The 19,281-nt window shown below is 36.8% G+C and overlaps 1 protein-coding gene across 4 annotated transcripts in view; it reads left to right on the top strand.

The window, feature by feature from the left end:
* The window catches only part of LOC111564143 (unconventional myosin-VIIa-like), a 72,638-nt gene that overhangs the window by 26,800 nt on the left and 26,557 nt on the right, over positions 1-19,281 (top strand). For 2 of the 4 annotated variants that reach the window (XM_035945120.2, XM_055017332.1), the window contains 13 exons: positions 9-144; positions 2,079-2,185; positions 2,393-2,434; positions 4,641-4,778; positions 5,627-5,785; positions 6,410-6,502; positions 7,554-7,648; positions 8,940-9,024; positions 12,106-12,324; positions 14,019-14,336; positions 16,491-16,700; positions 18,227-18,403; positions 18,488-18,577. In XM_035945120.2, the coding sequence (XP_035801013.2) occupies positions 9-144; positions 2,079-2,185; positions 2,393-2,434; positions 4,641-4,778; positions 5,627-5,785; positions 6,410-6,502; positions 7,554-7,648; positions 8,940-9,024; positions 12,106-12,324; positions 14,019-14,336; positions 16,491-16,700; positions 18,227-18,403; positions 18,488-18,577 (1,869 nt within the window). The remainder of the gene's footprint in view (positions 1-8; positions 145-2,078; positions 2,186-2,392; positions 2,435-4,640; positions 4,779-5,626; positions 5,786-6,409; positions 6,503-7,553; positions 7,649-8,939; positions 9,025-12,105; positions 12,325-14,018; positions 14,337-16,490; positions 16,701-18,226; positions 18,404-18,487; positions 18,578-19,281) is intronic. The other 2 variants (XM_023263559.3, XM_055017333.1) reach the window with 1 other exon arrangement.

Raw genomic sequence — 19,281 nt, 5'->3', positions numbered from 1 at the left:
TTTTTCAGGGAACAGATGCTACGATGCTGTATAAGCTCAACTCACAACACAAGCTCAACTCCAACTACATCCCTCCGAAAAACAGCTACGAAACCCAGTTTGGCATCCAACACTTTGCCGGAGTCGTACATTACGAGACTAGAGGTGCATTCTCTTTCATTTTATGATTTTCTCCTTTTATTTCGCATTTGGGCTGTTTTGTGTTTTTTATTTCTCTTGTTTGTGATGGTGCTTGGATCGTGCATTAAAGAGCCCATATTAAGCTTACTTAGTTTTACCTTTCTCTATCAAAGATCTGTAAACTTAACAGGTCCACACCAAAGGTAGTTATGAGGGTACTTCAAAAAGTTCTTGTTCTTTATTCTTCTTCAACTCCTATGCACTTGACAATGCACTGCCCCTTGTTTCCAGGTGAGACCAAGAACTTTTTAAGGTATTCTCTTTCTCCTTACCTGCCTGAAACACCTCCTTTTAAGTCCAAGCTTTTCTTCTACTACTTATGTATATCACCATGTATCACATGTTTCCTACCTAGCAGCTAGTTCGGCCAAAGAATGAGCAGCTGCCTCTCAGTCCACCATTATTTCCTCACTATGGCAGCTTCTAAGTAAGTGGTCATCCCCACATTTATAGATGTGAGGTTACGATACCCGACCAATCACAGCACACGGAGCTTTTCAGGAGGACAACCTTAAAGAGACAGAAACTAAAACTGTGCATTTTAGTTAGAACAGTGGTCCCCAACCATGGGGCCAGGGGTCATTTGGTAGCAGGCTGCACAGAAATGATAAAAACATTTTATTCTTTAGTTTATTTCTGGCGGAATCTGCAGGGTGTTTGAAGCCGTCGATCTAAACTCGGCCAAAATGAATAAAAAACAGACGTATCTGGACTGCTTCTTTGAGGGAGGGAGAGACTCAATGCTGAGACAGAAGAAAAAGTAAATACATATTTAACAATAAAAAAATATTGTATTTGTTTAGGACATTTTGTTTATTTAAAAAAAAGATTTTCATTTATTATGTGCACAATGAATGGTCCATAGAAAAATGTCTTGCTTGAAACTGATCTGTGGTGCAAAAAAAGTTGGAGACTGCAGAGTTAGAAGGTGAGACGAGGTTCTGCAGTAATGTACAGTATGAAAGAAACAAAATATTTTTTTTAGCATTACAGCATGTAAATATGGTCTACATGTGCATAATTTGGGTTCTTTAAATGTTTTATTTTTGCTGCTATTTTGAAATAATGCATCTTTTACTCCCAAGCCTAAAAACCTAGCAGCAACAAGAACAAAAGATTTCATTTGTGGGGTTTAATTCAGAAAACTTTGCCAATTTGCGAAGTGCTTCTCGTAGTTTTTATAGCAATGACAAAAAAGAACCTTTAAATTTCTTTCTGTAGGAAAATAATGTGAGTTTAATATTGCTTTTTGCATTCATAGCATAGTTCACCTGTCAGCATTAATGTAGCAGACAATGAAGGTTGACATCTCTGACTAAAAGCATTTAAATTTTCTTAAAATAAATGTAAATTTTAGGTTTAAAAATGGTTTAAAACATTTCTCTTGACAAATCGTCTTTCTGCAAGCACTTAAAGCACAACTAAAAAACAATCAGAAGTAAGATTGTTTTTTTTGGTTAAAATTGTACAAGTTTATGAAATTTTTGGCCCATTTTGAGGTGAAAACAGATGGTGCACCATAAATTTTCGTCGTTGATGTCAACAAAAAACTAAACTCTGAAATGCTTTCCTCTTTTCCAGATTTAATGAACGAATGATGTTGAAGACCCAACATGTTGTTGCCGAGTGTTTATTAAATTCATAAAGTACTTCAGGAAAGTTGGCAAAAGAGTGATTCAGTTAATACAGTTTTGTTTCACTGTTTCAACATATAAAACCTCAACAGCAGTGGCTAACTGCTGTAAAAATGTTGTTTCAGATTAGATTTTTCTACCTCAACTTTATCTGAAAACTTTCTGACCATAATTTAATGTTAAATCAGCTTTTACTGTCTTATGTCCAAACTAAGCGCAGCAGCTGCATCCTCTCAGTGTTTTTGTCCATATGATTTATTGCAGGGTTCCTGGAGAAGAACCGAGACAGCCTCCACACCGACATCATCCAGCTCGTCCACTCGTCCAAGAACAAGTTCATCAAGCAGATCTTCCAGGCCGACGTCGCCATGGTGAGACCAGCAAACATTTCGCCCGGTCACTCCTTTTTTCTTTCTCTTGTTATGCTGTTGAAGGTGTTGCTGTCTTCAAATGTCACTGGTGACTTTTGCCTCCCTCCAGCTTTTCTCCTCACGGTGTTGGCTTTTCACTAATGCCACTCCCCTCCTCTCACTCTGCTGTCTCTTCTCTGTTCGCTCCGTCTTTTCCTCTGACATCAGTTTCTGTGTGGCTATCAGCAGCCCAGCACCCCTGCTCCCAAGGTAATCAACACCCTTTAGTGGTCATTTCAACCCTGTGTGCTTACACTGAATCCAAGTATCCATGGTGCAGCTAGCAGCATCCCTCTGCCTCCCTAAGCCCCCCTTTTATTCCACAGGTGTGCAGTTTGTTGTAGCAGAAACCAGAGGGAACATTGTGTTGATTTAGCTGTAAAAATGAGCCAACATACTCTGTATCGTCTCCTGTTTCATTTGTCTGTAGAAATAACACCCTGTGTTTGCATTGTGCATGTTAATGATAGCAGCTGTGTTGAATATGACAAAACCTGGTTATCACTGACATAATGTGAGCAATATTCAGACTATAAATGTGTGTGTGTGCATATATATATATATATATATGATATCAAGGCACTTTTTGTGGATACATCTTGAAAGCTGGTGTCTAATTTATGTTTATTATTCAGGTGATGGTGGTGTACTCAACTGCATTTTACTGAAAGAGTTGCTAATTATTTGTCCACCTGTTATCGTAAATGAGGAGGACAAAGTATCACTTTTCAATATAAGTATAAAAGTATCATTTAATATGCTGAGGTTAATTGATTATTCTAAATTTGTCCGTAGGTGTAAGTGCGAGGATGATTTTTCTGTTTTAAGTTACTGTAGTGTTTTTACGTTATTTTCTTGTTGTACTGTGAAGCACTTTGGTCACCCTTTGGGCTGTATAAATAAACTTTGATTGATTGATTGATGTAATTTAGGTCTTTGCTGTTACGTTGGATTGTCCAGATATTTATATTTATAATTAACCTTTGAAAACAGATTGTTGCGTTGTTCATTAAATCTGGAAGAGCAAAACTAATTCAAAATGTAGGTTTTTGTTGATCTCAAAGGGGAATAATGACTTTGCACTTCCTGTTTTCATCTTAAAATGGGCCAATAATGGCATAAGCTTGAAAAATTCAAACCAAAAAACCATCTTATTTCGGATTGTTTTTTGTGCCTTAAGTGCTTCCAGAAAGACAATGTGTCAAGAGAAACATGTTAAATCAATTTTGAAACCTAAAATTAACATTTATTTTAAGGACATTTGTCATTTAAGTACTTTTAATCTGAGATATTAACCTTCACTTCTTGTTCATTAGTGTTGACAGGTAAACTACAACCTGATATGAATGCAAATGTGCATTATTAACTCCCACTGACTGTGTTTTTCTACAAAAAAAAAAATGCTAAGTTTCCTAAATTAAACCCCGTAGATGAAGTCCTTTGTCATTCTCATGGAAAAATTTTTAAACTTAGGTGTAAAAGTTGCTTTATTGAAATACTAGTGTGTAGGATTTAAAATGGATTTGTGTTAATATTTATGTTGTGCTGAAGAATCGCTGTGTTTTCATCAGCTTAAAATGTGTCTTCATATCTTCAGAGGTGGAGAATCAACTTAAGTTTCTCCACTGAGTTTGCTGCATTTCTAGAGAAGGCCAGAGAAGACAAACCAAACACTGGGTCTTCAGAGGATCTTTCATGTTTATTAGGTTGAACTAGCTGCAGTGTAGATTTTCCTGCACACTTAAAAACATTAGATGTGACCAAATCCTACAAACTGGTGCTTTAAGTCAGCAACCTGCAAGAACGTCTGTACAACTTATGCAGCATTTTACTTTTTCACTTGAGAAAGAAATTTAATATATTTAACTATTGGTATTTAAAATGTCTTGAAACTGCAATTCTGAGTTGAAACAATGAAATGATTGACAGAATATTTTGCTAATTGACTGATTATTTAAATAATTTTCCAGGTGTAAATGCCAAACCCAAATATCTTTGACTTGTGGTGTGATGTTCAGAGAAAACAAGTCATTTGAACACTTCAGGCTTTAAATATTTATGAGCCCTTTTTAAACCTCGCATTTTACATACTAATTAATGAATTGATATATTAAGAAAATAAGGAGAAGAGTATTCAAATAATTGCTTGGTTATGCTCTACTCCAGCAAGTTTCCCAGGCAAATGGAAATGATTCACAGAATCAAAATTAAAGATGCTTTAAGAAAAAAACTAAATTGAGAAGCCTCATTTTAAAACTACAGCACTGTGATATTTAAATTTGAATGCAATTTTAAACAAAGGTGCTGTTTGTAGCATCCTCAGCAGTGATAATTAATAAATGTACATATTGAAGACGGGATAATAGCTGCAGTGTGAACCCGTCTGAAACCGTCTGGACTGTGTTTGTGTTCGCAGGGTGTTGAGACGAGGAAACGTTCCCCGACTCTGAGCAGTCAGTTCAAACGGTCCCTGGAGATGCTGATGAGGACACTCAGCGTTTGTCAGCCGTTCTTCGTCCGCTGCATAAAACCCAACGAGCTCAAAAAACCAATGGTGAGTTTAATCTGAGGGACTTGTTCTGTCTGTATTTGTTGTCATTTAAAGCCTCTCAATTTAGCTAAAGTTTGATACTGAAAATCAAATGGCACTTTGCTAAAACACACATACATTCATGTACTTTTTCTGAAATTAGATTTTAGCTCTTTCTACATTTAAAAAAATCTGCATTATTTTCCATTCTTTGCATTCTGTTTTGTTTGCTTGTGTTTGTTTCAGTCCTGCCTCTTATTTCAAAGCACTTTGTAACATTGAATTTAAAATTGTTGCATTTCTCTGTATTATTTTCCAACCATTTTGACCTCATTATGTAAACATATTTGGTACTATATAAATACAATTGAAGAGCACCATATGTTATCTTTAATAATGTATAAATCTCGACTTACGTCCAGTGTTTTTTCCTCGCCAACACAGTAATGCTAACAAGCTGAATCATAGAGCACATCAATAATATAAAACAAAGGTTTTTATCATTTGTAATCTAAATAACATTGATTTCATTTGTTTAATTTAAAGGAAAAGCATGAAATTTCATAGTCTTCTTGAATGGGATATTTTAATATTCTTTATCCTTATACCAACTTCTGTCAACTAATATCACAACACCATGGGTAATGGCTTAAGCTGAAGAAAGCACTTGTACTATTAAATCTAGAAGCATAAATTACTTCATTTATAAGTATAGGGTTTTGGATACAGAATTTCTTTTTTAAAAAAGTGGTTGAGTGAAGTGGCAGTGTAATTTTTTGTATTACCGGGAATTTACTAAAATAAGAATCTTTAAAGTTTTGCTCTAGACAAGAGTCAATGTCTGATTTCAACGTTTCTGTGTTTTTTCTTAGTTGTTCGACAGAGAGCTGTGCATTCGTCAGCTGCGATACTCTGGCATGATGGAGACGATCCGGATCAGGAGGGCAGGTTATCCAATCAGATACAGCTTTGCAGAGTTTGTAGATCGATACCGAGTCCTGATGCCTGGAGTCAAACCTGCTCACATACAGGTCAACAACACAACCACTGTTTTGTTTGTAGTTCGTAGTTGGTTAGATGTTTTCAGAGCAGCTTGTAGCATTATTATTAAATTGCTGATCTATCCTAGTGGACATAGTTTGAAACTTGTTGTATTCTTGGCATTTTCCTGTTTTTGTCACTGATATGCATCTGTAGAAACCTGACTGGGAATGCATTTCAAACCACTTCCAATCTAATTTGCAAAAACTGCAGACTTTCTAAAAATTCATCTAGATACAACCTGTATGTGCCAAAAACTTGATCTGAGTCTGAATAGACCATAGACCATTGTGGCACAATATGAAACGCAATGTTTGAGTTTGTTTGAGATTATTAATAATGTATAGTTATTATGCTAATGTTCAGAACTGTGGTAATGCTTTGTACAGAATATTATACCTATAATGTCTGTTGCCTTTGGTCTTTAAAGAACAGTTTTTTTTAATAAAACAATGTATTTGGATGCAGTTGCTACTGATATTAATACTTTAATGCAGTATTAATATCAGTAGCACCTTTTCGACATCTTGTGTGATGAGCTGTACATCACACGCAACTCTACAGTCTTTACTGGTTTGGGAATGATCAGTTCAACACAGTTTTCTCTCTTCCAGGAGGACCTGAGAGGAACCTGCCAGCAGATAGTCTTGGCCAGACTGGGGAAGCATGACGACTGGCAGATCGGAAAGACCAAGATTTTCCTAAAGGTTTGTTTTCTCCTGTAGAAGTTTTCTTGCTGAGTCCCGGAAGAATGACTTCTGTCAGGTGTTACTGAAGTATCCTGACTCTGAATCACGTCTTGGTCACTGTTAGTGCTGTTTATTCTCATAAAGAGCAAAAGAACGTGTGAGAAAATAGTGTGTAAATATAGAAATACTGCTCCCAGCCCCCATTTTGTGCAGCATGCTTGGGTTTAAACTCTAATAAATTTTTGGTTGTGGCTATTTATGCATTGTAGTTTCATGTATATTGCACTTATGCAGATGATGTGATGTTATATATTTCTATTGAATCTAAATCCAATATGGGAACCAAAACCAGTTTCCACCAGAACTTATCAAAACTTTTAGTTCCAGGGACTTTTCTAGGGACTTTCAAGAAATGTAAAGTTTCCTTCTGCACTTCAACTGCATTGTTGATCTAAAGCCCTGTAAAAAATTAGGCAAACTAGTCAGGAGACAATAAACAAGTAAAAAAAAAGACTTCTCATTGCAGATTTACAAGGCCTGGACTTCCTCATCAGTCCCTGTATCACAGGATTCCTTTTGTAACGAACAAAACCAGCATAAGATTGTTGCAGCTTCTTGCAGGTGCAGGTGCCGGTTTTTAAAAATAGCAGTTGGAAAAATACTGCACAAAACACTCAAATATGCAATCAGTCAACAGCATTCAACCCTGCAGGCCCCAAGCTGACTTTTGGGGGGTAAAGCCTTCCTGGAGATTCATTTAATTTGTGTTACTGAGTGCTAAGGAGGTACTGAGTTCCACAAAAGGCTCATAGCCACTGGGGAAAGTTCCTGCAGGTTCCTGTGGCTCTTATTCTCAGCTCCATTCATTCCTAATGAAGATAAAGATCTTCAAAGTTGGGCCAAATTACCCCAGAACTGTGGATCCCTTCTCCATCACCTGTCTCCAATTGCCTCTTGTAGTTAATTTGAGATACTTTTATCCCCCAAAAATGTATTTAGTGATATGCATCATGTTGAAATAATGCCAAAGGATTTATTTAAGATTTTAAACTTGTTTTATGTTGTTCAGGACCACCACGACATGCAGCTGGAGATCGAGAGGGACAAAGCCATCACTGACAAGGTCATCCTCATACAGAAAGCAGTGAGAGGACTAAAAGAGAGGTAAACAAATTTCTAGAAGTGACGTCTACGTTCATCTCCAATGTCTTGAAAACAATTTCTTTGTCTTCTGTGCACAAGATGATTATTATCATTATTATTGTTATGTGCAGACATGGCCAAAAATATCCTTACGCCTCATTGCTTTGTAGTATCTGACAGCTAAAACCACGACGTTAGCTCCATGTACACCAAAACAAGAAGTAGTTAATGGATGTACCTCCAGTTCTGTGAGCACATAAGAGACATACATAATAGAATTTTTTTCACCTATGTGGTGAATTTTACAATGTTGATGGAATATTTGCTTATTCTACAAATATCTTCTAAGATGGCCTAGAAAAATCCCTGATACAAGTGGATTACTGTTACGTCCCGACAGCTAGGGGATGAGGGAAGCAACACGTACGACAACAAAGAGGCAGGAAATCTGTTGGTGAGACGTCAACCGATAAGACGTTTATTTTTTGTCCAGCAAAACAAATCCAACACAGCACTCCAAATGATCCAACACGGGTCCCTTAGACCCGTGCGAGACAACACCACACCACACTCTGGCAGCTGATCTGGCCACTGGCCATGACGTTCAGGCCGACTCATCTTTTAACCATCCCTGCCGATTGGTAACGAGCCACAGGTGCACCTGGCCACTCCCACTGAGCATACCTGGGGACAGGGAAAAGAGAGGGAAAAAAAAAACACAACCTACCTTATCTACTCAACACAGAATGTAACAATTACATAGTGATATTTTAAACAGTATGTATTGTTGTATGTACTATAATAAACATTTACAAGAGGAAGAAAAAAAATTGTCTCGGGACAGGAAGATGAAAATAATTGCCAAACAGAGTCACAGTAAAGACTACAGGAGCATCTCCAAGTAGATTGATGTTAACATGACCACATTTATTAATATTTTAGGAAGTTTAAAGTCCAACAGTGTAGCTGAACTCGTAGACAGACCAGAGGGGTTTATGGAAAGAGCTGAAAGTCTTACACATCAATTCAAAGAGAACATTTCGTTCAAGAAGACTCAAACTAGTGTAGAAGTTTCATCAGGAGCTACAAAAAGCTCCTGATTGCCTCAACATTTTGTGCTAACATCCTAATTTTTTTGTCTGTACCTTATTTAAAATAATAATGTTGCATCACAAATCAAAAGCAGAGCATCTGTTCTTGTAAATCCGGAACAGAGAATAGTGGATGTCGTGTTTCAGCTTATTCGAGAGTGAATAAGTGGAGGGATATCAATCATTTTTAATCTAATTCCAGTTTCTTCCTGTCTTCATAGGACCAACTTCCTCAGACTGAGGAGCGCTGTGACTTTCATTCAGAAGGTCTGGAGGGGTTATCAATCCAGGAAGAATTACCAAATTGTGAGTCGTTTGCACTGTCAGTGTTCAGCTTTTGTAGTTTTCCATGAATTTCCAGCTCTTCTTTCCTGTTCTCTCTATTGTTTATTTGCTACAAGTCACACTAGTCTGGTGTCATTATACCATTTGTACACTATATTGATTTCATTTCAACAAAAACTATCCATCCATCCATTATCTATACACCGCTTAATCCTCACTAGGGTCGCGGGGGGGGCTGGAGCCTATCCCAGCTGACTCAGGTGAAGGCAGGGGACACCCTAGACAGGTCACCAGTCTGTCGCAGGGCTACATACAAAGACAAACAATCACTCTCACATTCACACCTACGGGCAATTTAGAATAATCAATTAACCTCAGCATATTTTTGGACTGTGGGAGGAAGCCGGAGTACCCGGAGAAAACCCACGCATGCACAGGGAGAACATGCAAACTCCATGCAGAAAGATCCCGGGAAAGCCGGGACGCGAACCAGGGATCTTCTTGCTGCAAGGCGAAAGTGCTAACCACTACGCCACTGTGCAGCCCCAACAAAAACTAAAATTTTTGATTTATTTTGCAAAATCCGTCTCTGCGCTACAGATATTTTACTATTTACCTCTACAAACTGTTTTGTTTACATTACTGCACATCAGCTCTTACAAGATGTTTCACCATGATGAATGTATCCTTCAACAACTTGCTCCTCTGCATATTGTTTTGAGCCATGCTGTGTTTAATTTTATTGCTCAAGTTTGTTTTATTACCTTCTCAGTCTTTCTAATTCATTTCCATACTTGTCTCCTCTCTGTTCTATGTAAACACTGCCTGTAGTTCAGCCAAATAGTGTCTGAATTTTTTTTCATTTTTTGTTTTTGTTTGTGCTAAGGGAGCCAGCAATTTATTTTTAGCAAAGTTTTAAATTAGAAATGTGTTGTTTAGATAAAAAGTTATGATTTTTAGCTTAGATTTGGTTAATTTTCCCAATGGAACCTGTTGGAAATCAGCCTATTCTGAAATTAATCAAAAAGAATAAAACAATGTGTCAGGCTGTTTCCTCCGGTTCTTTTGATGTAGTAGTCAGGACAATTCAATTCAGGTTAAAAATAGTCTTTATTACACCAAGATTGAATGTGCAATACAGAGCTCTGGGTCTGAATGCCTTTCCCTAACAGACAACAAGTGTTCAGTCAGTTCAAGCAGAATCAGACTGGCTATTTCTCCCTGACCCAGTGTTTTATAATCTAACAGAGTTGTGTGACTATCTAAGCGTTGAGATGCAGGCCGCTGGGCTAGTTCAGGTTCCTCCCTTCTCTAATGTGCTGCTGACTCGCTCCCGTGGCCTTGGTTCTTCTTCTGTTTTCCTGTAAAACAAGGATACTCTGCACAGCAACAAAAGCTACTTTTCTACTGCTGTTTGAAAAAATGTCAAGGGCACTCTGTGTTAGAAATGAATCAGTGTCACTCAGTATAATAAACATTGTATATCTGTTTAGCAAACACATCTTTCTGATTAACTATTATAAGCAATTTAGCAGTAAGCATCCAACATTATCAAACATTAATGAGTATATATTCCCACAAACCCCACATCACACATGATTTATTCAAGCACCATTGAAAAGTTGAAAATACATCAATTTGTCCTCTTTTTATTCAGTGTCTAACTCTTACAAATGGTGTAATTTTGGTGATTTTTTTTTTTTTAAAAGATAACAGGTTTTAAACCTGCTGGTGGATTTTGGGGCTCAGAGGGTTAAGACCTGCTTCTGCTACCATGGTTTCATCAGTCTTTATTTTTTGTTTTACAAAACCTGGTACAAATTTTTTTCCTTAAATGAACGTATAGAATCAAGTGATGTTTTTTGTCACGTGAGTCACTAATGGTTTTTCTGATGCGTCAGGGACTGCAGAATTTATTTACTTTTTAAAATCTTGACTGGATCTGCTGCCAACAAGTTATTTTTGGCAAATTTTTTTATTTTTTTAATTAGACATGGGAATGATGTTTTTTTGATAAAATGTCATGATTTTAAGCTTAGATTTGGTTAAATTCCCCAGTGGAACTGCACATCAGACACAATTGATTCAAGTACTTTGGTTTCATAATTATTATTGTTAGTTGTTTTGTTTTTTTTTTTACAAAATGTTTTTATTTTTTTTTTAAATGTGTAAAATTTTGAATGATACATATAGAATGAAGTGATTTTTTTCATCACGTGACTGTTAATTGCAGCTGAGTCACTAATTGCTTTTCAGATGCACCAAGGAATATGTCAGATTTTAAAATCGCACACACTACTGTTCAAAAGTTTGGGGTCACTTAGAAATGTCCTTAATTTTTTTTTTCAATGAAGGTAACATTAAAGTAATCAGAAGTACAGTCTAGACATTGTTAATGTGGTAAATGACTATTCTAGCTGGAAACGGCTGATTTTTAATGGAATATCTCCATAGAGGTACAGAGGAACATTTCCAGCAACCATCACTCCTGTGTTCTAATGCTACATTGTGTTAGCTAATGGTGTTGAAAGACTCATTGATGATTAGAAAACCTTTGTGCAATTATGTTAGCACATGAATAAAAGTGTGAGTTTTCATGGAAAACATGAAATTGTGTGGGTGACCCCAAACTTTTGAATGGTGGTGTATATCTGCAATATGCTAAATTAAGTCACTCCTTTAAACTTGAGATTAATACAGATAATAAAATGCTAAATAAAATGCACAAGACATTAACATAACACAAAAAATACAACAATACTCTTTAAAAAGAAACATGTACTTGCATCGATTAAACAGAAGTTTTTATATATATATATATATATATACACGTCACACATGATAAGTTCAAGGACAGTTAGGGAGTTTGAAATCCAACGATTCTTTCTGTTTTTTACATTTTGTGGTTCATGAAAGTTATGTAATTGTGCAATTTAGATTTTTTTTTTATGCTGACATGCCTGTTATATGGCAGGTTTTGGGGTTCAGAGCTTACTGAACAAAACTTACTCCAACATTCAAGCAATGTCACTACATAATAATAAAACTAAAATAATTACACAATACTAATACCTGACCTGCAAAACCCATTTTGTCCTGCAGATGCGGTCGGGTTTCTTGCGCCTCCAGGCCGTCTACAGGTCCAGGAAGCACTACAGAAGCTACCGGATGACTCGCCTCCGTGTCACCCTCATCCAGGCTCGGTGCCGCGGCTTCCTCATCCGGCAAACGTTTTGGCGGCGTCTCCGTGCCGTGCTGACCATCCAGGCCTACACCAGGGGCATGATAGCCAGACGCCTCTGCCAGCGGCTCAGGGCAGAGGTAAAGAGTTATTACATTTACTACTGCTACCTCCACCATGTTGTTGATGTGCTAGACAGAGAGGGCTACTGGTGCTGAGGCTCACAGAATAATGTCAGGAAACTGTGACGCCTTTTCATATTTGTTCATGTAATGACAACCTGTGGGACATTTATTTCATTTTATGCAGAGAGTTAGCTTAGCTTAGCATAAAGACTGGAAACAAGGAGAACCCGCTAGCCTGGCTCCATCTAAAAATACTAAAATCAACCAACCAGTACCTCTAATGCTCACAAAGTAACACATTTCACCTGAATTAATATCATTGATTCACAAAAATAAAGTAGAAAAATGGCACTTTGTGATTTTCTTACCCTCAGGATAACAGTTTCCCCCTGTTTTCAGTGTCTATGCTAAGCTAAGCTAACTGTCCAGCTCCATTTTTTTTTTCATGAAAACATCTTAATTAGTGGAGATCATTGAAGAATTCAGGGTTGTTTATAAATAATCTAACGTGCCATTGCGGAAATTCTGTGAATTTTCTGTAATTAAATATCCGTTTTGTAAAACTTAAACATTCTCAAAGTAAGAGTAAGTATTTATTGTAGCATTGCTGTGATTTCATGACAAACACCATTTTAACCCATTTGTTCCATCGTTTAGTTCTTTTCCTAATATAATACAACATCAATAGAAAAACAATCCTAATTTAAGGATTTTTTGTGGTATTTTTTAAGCAAAACAAAAAAAGGTGCTGAACTCAGAATCAAATCACTGCCTATAAACTTAATCTATTTTTTATACTTTCTTATACGATTAATGTCAGGATTTCTGAGTAAACTTTTCCAATATACACCAATCAGCCACAACATTAAAACCTCTGACAGGTGAAGTAAATAATTGATTATATTGATTGCCTTGTTATAGTGGGTGAATATATTATTCAGAAAAAGGACTTTTCTTCACCTCTAGCTTCTTTACCTCGTTTTGTTTTTAACTGTCTGAATCATGAATGAATTAAATTCTTTTGTAAATGCTTGTTTTATTTTTTTATATTTTGTGTAATTCCTTTTTTACTTGTTTATACTGAACACTTTCAGCTTATATCATGTTACAAAAAACCCTTTAATTGTTTTAACCTGCCTGCATGTATGTTTGTGAGCTTGTGGTTGCAGATATTTCTCTTTTCCTGTCCTGAAAGACTGTTGAATAAATTGTTTTATTTTGTAAATTTTTGCTAAATCTCAGTTTGTTATTAAGTTGAGCATTCGGAGAACATTTCGATTCGACAGCAAGGAGGGTGAGACCAACAGCAGAACATCTGGTGGACCAGAAGCAGCTGCTAACACATGTCAACGCTATACATGTTCATAATCAGTTCGAGCATTGTGACTTTGACTTCTTACTGTTTTTTATAGGTTTCTTGTCATGTTAGTGTGTAGAAGTTTAGATTTACTCTTCTGTAGCATTCACTGTTAGCCTTTTATGTGGTGTTGGGTGTTAAAGAATACTTTATATTCTTTGGTTCTTGTTGTCTAGTCACATATTTCTTAGAATAATGTTTTCTTCTACACCTGTAATGTTTCCCTTCATCTCCTCTGAAGACGAATAGTCAAAAACTAACAGATAAAGCAGTAAATTATTGAGTAAAATCAGTGTTAACACCTAAAGCTGCCTCTGTGAACCTTTCTCCTTCTGTTTCCTAACCTTCGCAGCTTCAGCGTCGCCTGGAAGCCGAGCGTCAGCGCCTGGCCGAGGAGGAGCGTCTGAGGAACCAGATGACGGCTCGGCGGGCAAAAGCCGAGGCCGAGAGGAAGCACCAGGAGCGTCTGGTCCAACTGGTCCAGCAGCAGGAGGAGAGGGAGAGGGAGGAGAAGGAGGAGGCAAGGAGGAAGAAGGAGCTCCTGGAGCAGATGGAGAGGGAGAAGGAGGCGCCCGTCGACCACTCGGACATGGTCGACCGTATGTTCGGTTTCCTGGGGAATGCCGGCCCGTTACCCAACCAGGACGGACAGGCACCAGCTGGATTCGAAGTATGGATTAATGGGTTTTGTATTCAGTAAAGATGTCTGACTAAATACTCAGAAAGAGTTGCATTAGTAGCATTTAGTAGTAGTAATTGGATGGGTGGTTTACCATAGTAAATGGTAAAATGGCTCTGGGGACCACATTCATGGTCCCCAGAGGATCTGTCAAAGTAGTTCTGTTCACCTGATATCTTCTTTAGCACCACAGTGGTGATTTTGAGTGAAATAGATCTTAATGAAATCTGGTTCACTCACTCATCCATCTCCCAGGACGAATTTCTTTAACTTTGGTGAACACTTGAAATTTTGTTTGCCGCCATCATCATGTTAAAATATGCTATTTTCATTTATCACAAAATATCTTCAAAAATACACTCAGCTGTATTTAGAACTAGTTAGCAAAATTTAGCATACTGACATGCTCAACTTAAATCATGAACATGATAAACCAGCTAAACATCTGTTTATTAGCATGCTCATGTTAGCATTTAGCTTAAAGTTCAGCCACACAGAGCTGCTTGCATGGCCCTTGAAATTCTGTGTGGCGTCACCAATTAAAAATGTCCTTTTCATTTATCACAAAAATAGTCTGTAGCTGGTTTTGACAATTAATTAGCAGAATTTAGCACAATAGCACACTAAACTTAAATCATGAACATGATAAACTGGCTAAATATCTGTATGTTTGCATGCTAAAGTTAGCATTTAGCCCAAGGTTCAGCCACACAGAGCTGCTTTCCTGCATGGCCCTTGACATTTCGTGTGGCACCACAGGTGAAAATGTGCAGGTTTTTTTGATTCATAATTAAATATTTGCAAAAATAGTCTCTACCTGGTTCCCACAGCTAATTAGCAGAATTTAGTACAATAACACACTAAACTTAATTTATGAACACGATAAACCAGCTAAACATGAAACCTGTTTGCATGCTAATGTTAGCATTTAGCTCAAGGTTCAGCCACACAGAGCTGCCTCCATGGCCCTTGAAATCTTGCGTGACGCCACCATCAGGTAAAAATGTGCACACTATTTTCATTTGTAACTAAGTATCTGTAAAACACCCTCAGCCGCACTTAGAACTAGTTAGCAGATTTTAGCATGCTGGAATGCTCAACTTAACTCAAACACAATAAGCTGGCTAACCATCTGTTTGTTAGCATGCTAATGTTAGCATTTAGGTCAAGGCTCAGCCACATAGAGCTACTTACAAGGCCCTTGAAATTTTGTGATGCCAGCATAAGATGAATATATGCATCCTATTTTCATTCATAACTAAGTATCTGCAAAAATAGTCTCCGCTTCACTTGTTTAGAACTAGACTTAGAACTATATTGTCAACATGATAAACTGGTTAAACATCAGTTTGTTTGCAAACTAATGTTAGCATTTAGCTTAAAATTCAGACACAGAGTTACTTGCATGGCTATGACTCTTTTCGCTGTACTCTAAATCCATAATAATATAGTAATTCTTTAAATATTTTTAAGCAGTTGACATTTATACAAACAAACACACAGTGGTAAAGATATAAATGCAGTTAGATAATAAAATGCTCCATCTTATTTTATTCAAAGTGTATAACATAACATTGACAGCACAAAATTATTGATCTTCAGTTATTTTGAAAGTCAGGAAATTGGTCAGAGGGGTTTTTTTCCCATAAAAAAGTGTAAATTCTCTGGTTGCAGCTTCTTAAATGTGAATATTTTCTGATTTCTTCATCCTCTTTGACAGTGGACTCAACATCTTTGGGTTGTAAACAAAACAAGACATGTTGTTGGGCTTTGGGAATCACTGTTCAACATTGTTCACCATTTAAAAACCAAACAGGGAAGATAATTAACACGATAATCAACAATGAAAATAATAATTAGTTGCATCCTTAAACATTAGTATGAACTACGGATTAGAGATGCAGCGGAAGCTTTGGTTTTTGGTCATTTAGGGACAGAAGAAACTCCCCAACAAGCTGACAGACACACAACCCTCATATATTATCACTGTATTCTTATCAAAAATTTTAGTGAATATCTCCATTTATATATCCAGCAGGCACAGAGAATCCTCAATATTATTTGGCTAAATTCAATAATATTCAGTCCCATTTTAGCGTTTTGTCTGCAGTGATAGTGGTCTCACGTATCGCTGTATTTCTTCAGGACTTGGAAAACATCCCTCGTGGTGAGGAAGCTGAGGAGGAGGTGCTGAATGAAGCTCTGCCGTTACCAGACGAGGAAGAGGAGGATCTATCTGAGTACAAGTTCTCCAAGTTTGCAGCTACGTACTTTCAGGGCGTTTCCACTCACACTTACATTAGACGGCCGCTGAAACAACCTCTGCTGTTCCACGAGGACGAAGGAGACCAGCTGGTGAGAGCTTAGATCTCAAAACTCTAACCCCGACTGTTTAGACTGTTTGTGAATAAACATCTAAAGTCACCTGCATTTACCAAAGTTCATCTCCAGTTACGAGATTTAGGGAGAAATTAGATGTGCAAGGTTTAGGCAGAAGGGAAAACACAAAACAAGCTATTGCAAAAGCAAAAATTATTTGTACTGATGTTATACTTTGTAGCTAAGTGACTATCTTGCAGTGAAAATTTGGCTTTTCTTAGCTTTGTCCAGTGACTACAAATAAGAGAAACTTCACTGTCTTACAGAGAAATAATGTTACAGTATAATTTTTGAATAACATAATTGTGAGAGACATTAAATAAATCTTTGTATAGAAAGAAAACCTTGATGTTCTGGAACTAAATTATCTTTTAAGTTGATATAGTCACAGATTTTATACTTCTTGCATATTTTACAATAATAACAAGAAAAAAATACCACTGAAAATAAGATAAATAGTTTCATTCTTTATAATTAGAAAAAATTCTTACATTGACATTGTACATAAGTAACTTGTCTTTTTTCTGATTGTGAAAAGCAATAACATTTTTTACCACTAAGGAATGAAAATTTGAGGAGTTTTTCTTAACCTTGGCAGTTTTTTTGTTGTTCTAAAGAGTCATTTTCAGCTTGCTTCTGCGTATATAAAAAGTTATAGTAAGATTTCTTTGTACTTGTTAGAATTTTAAATATTTTTGTTCAGTCAACATTGTACATGAGTAACTTGTCTTTTTTCTCATTGTAAAAAAAAAAAAAAAAAAAAGATCATTTTCTCACTGTGAGGAGATTTCTTACCCTTAACTTTTTTCAGCTCATGTAATCAGATGTTTGCACATCTTGCATGTAGAAACGTTTTGCAAATATAAAAAGACAAACATCAGTTATAAGACGAGGTTTTTTTACTCTTTATACTTACTAAATGTCCTTGTTCCATCTACTTTGTACACATGCAAGTTGTTTTTTTTAGTCATTATGGAAAACAAGATAATTTTCTCTCTCTAAACAATAAAAGTTTGAGGAGTATTTCTTAACCTTCACAGTTTTTATAACTGATATAATAACATGTTTTGCACATCTTGCATGTACAAAGATTTTCAAATATAAAAAGAGAAACACCAATCACAGTAAGAATGTTTTTACTAGGTGTAGTTAGAAAATGTTCCTGTTAGATCTACATTTTACACATATAACTTGTCTTTTTTTCTAATTATGAAAAACAACATTTTGTCTTTTTAAGGAGAAAAAAATGTGACGAGTGTTTCTTAGCCTTAACAGTTTTTTAGCAGTCCACTGTAAGTAAAATGGAACTACAAATGTTGCTCTCCTTCTGTTTTGTCCAATAAAATTTTTTAAAATTTGATCCATTGACATTGTGAATTAGACAACAGGCCAGATTAGACCTCTGGTTTATGCTAATGCATGAAAAATATACGTGATGATTGACTTACATTTGAATATTTGTAAAACAAACGCAGTGATTACTGATTTTATCACATCTCCAGGCGGCGTTAGCAGTCTGGATCACCGTGCTGAGGTTCATGGGAGATCTCCCAGAGCCAAAATGTCAACTAGTCATCAATGACGGCAGCGAAAAGATCCCCGTCATGACCAAGATCTACGAAACGCTCGGCAAGAGGACGTACAAGAGGGAGCTGCAGGAGCTGCAGGTGGAAGGAGAGGTGAGAAGACGGTGGTTTAATCGTTACTGACGGTCAGATCTGTGAAGTTTTCAGCTCAATGTCATTCTACGTTTGCGTCTACAGAACAGCTCCATAGACGTCCAGAAGAGGAACAGCGTCAGACATAAACTCGTGTCGCTCACCTTGAAGAGGAAATCCAAGATCACTGAGGAGGTGAGACAAAAATCAATCTTTCTAGCATGTAACCGGAACCACGGCTTTAAGATTAGGACCGACAACGGTAACATCCTCTTGAGGTGTTGTTGCACGAAAGCTGATAAAAAGCAGTAACACAAGTAGCACATCTTAACCCTCTAAACCCTAAAATCCACCAGCAGGTTTAAAATGCATGATATCTTTTTTAAAAAAATGGAATTTGTAAGCGCTAGAAACTGTAAAAAGTGGGGGAATTGACATATTTTCTACTTTCCAGTGGTGCTTGAATAAATCGTGTGATGTGCAGTTCCATTGGGATGTAGTAGGAGTAGATCTTAACCCTCTAACCCTCCAGTGGTTCTCAAACTTTTTCTGACAAAAAACTTTCAGGCCCCCTCTTGCTTTAAATAGTCATGAAAGGAGCCGAGTTTAAATTTATTGAAATTAAATAACTATCATGAGCAGTCAAATCATGCAACTTAACAACATGCTCAGTGATCAGTAAAAATAACAATCCATAAATCTGTGTCTTTTCAAAAACGGAGGGAAGTCACTTTGCTAGAATCATAGCACAAAAGAATAGAACACAACACGTAACAATACAGTTCAATACACACTCAGACTGTGTGCAAAAATGTAGAAAAATCTTTGAAATTGTGCAATAACTTTGCAAAACGAACAAGGGAGAAACACTGCTCGTCACCCTGAAACCCACCAACAGG

This window comes from Amphiprion ocellaris, chromosome 14 (genome assembly GCF_022539595.1).
Source record: "Amphiprion ocellaris isolate individual 3 ecotype Okinawa chromosome 14, ASM2253959v1, whole genome shotgun sequence".
Taxonomy (NCBI): Eukaryota; Metazoa; Chordata; class Actinopteri; family Pomacentridae; genus Amphiprion; species Amphiprion ocellaris.
Note: the sequence above shows the minus strand (reverse complement) of the source record. Positions and strands in the feature narration are given on the sequence as shown.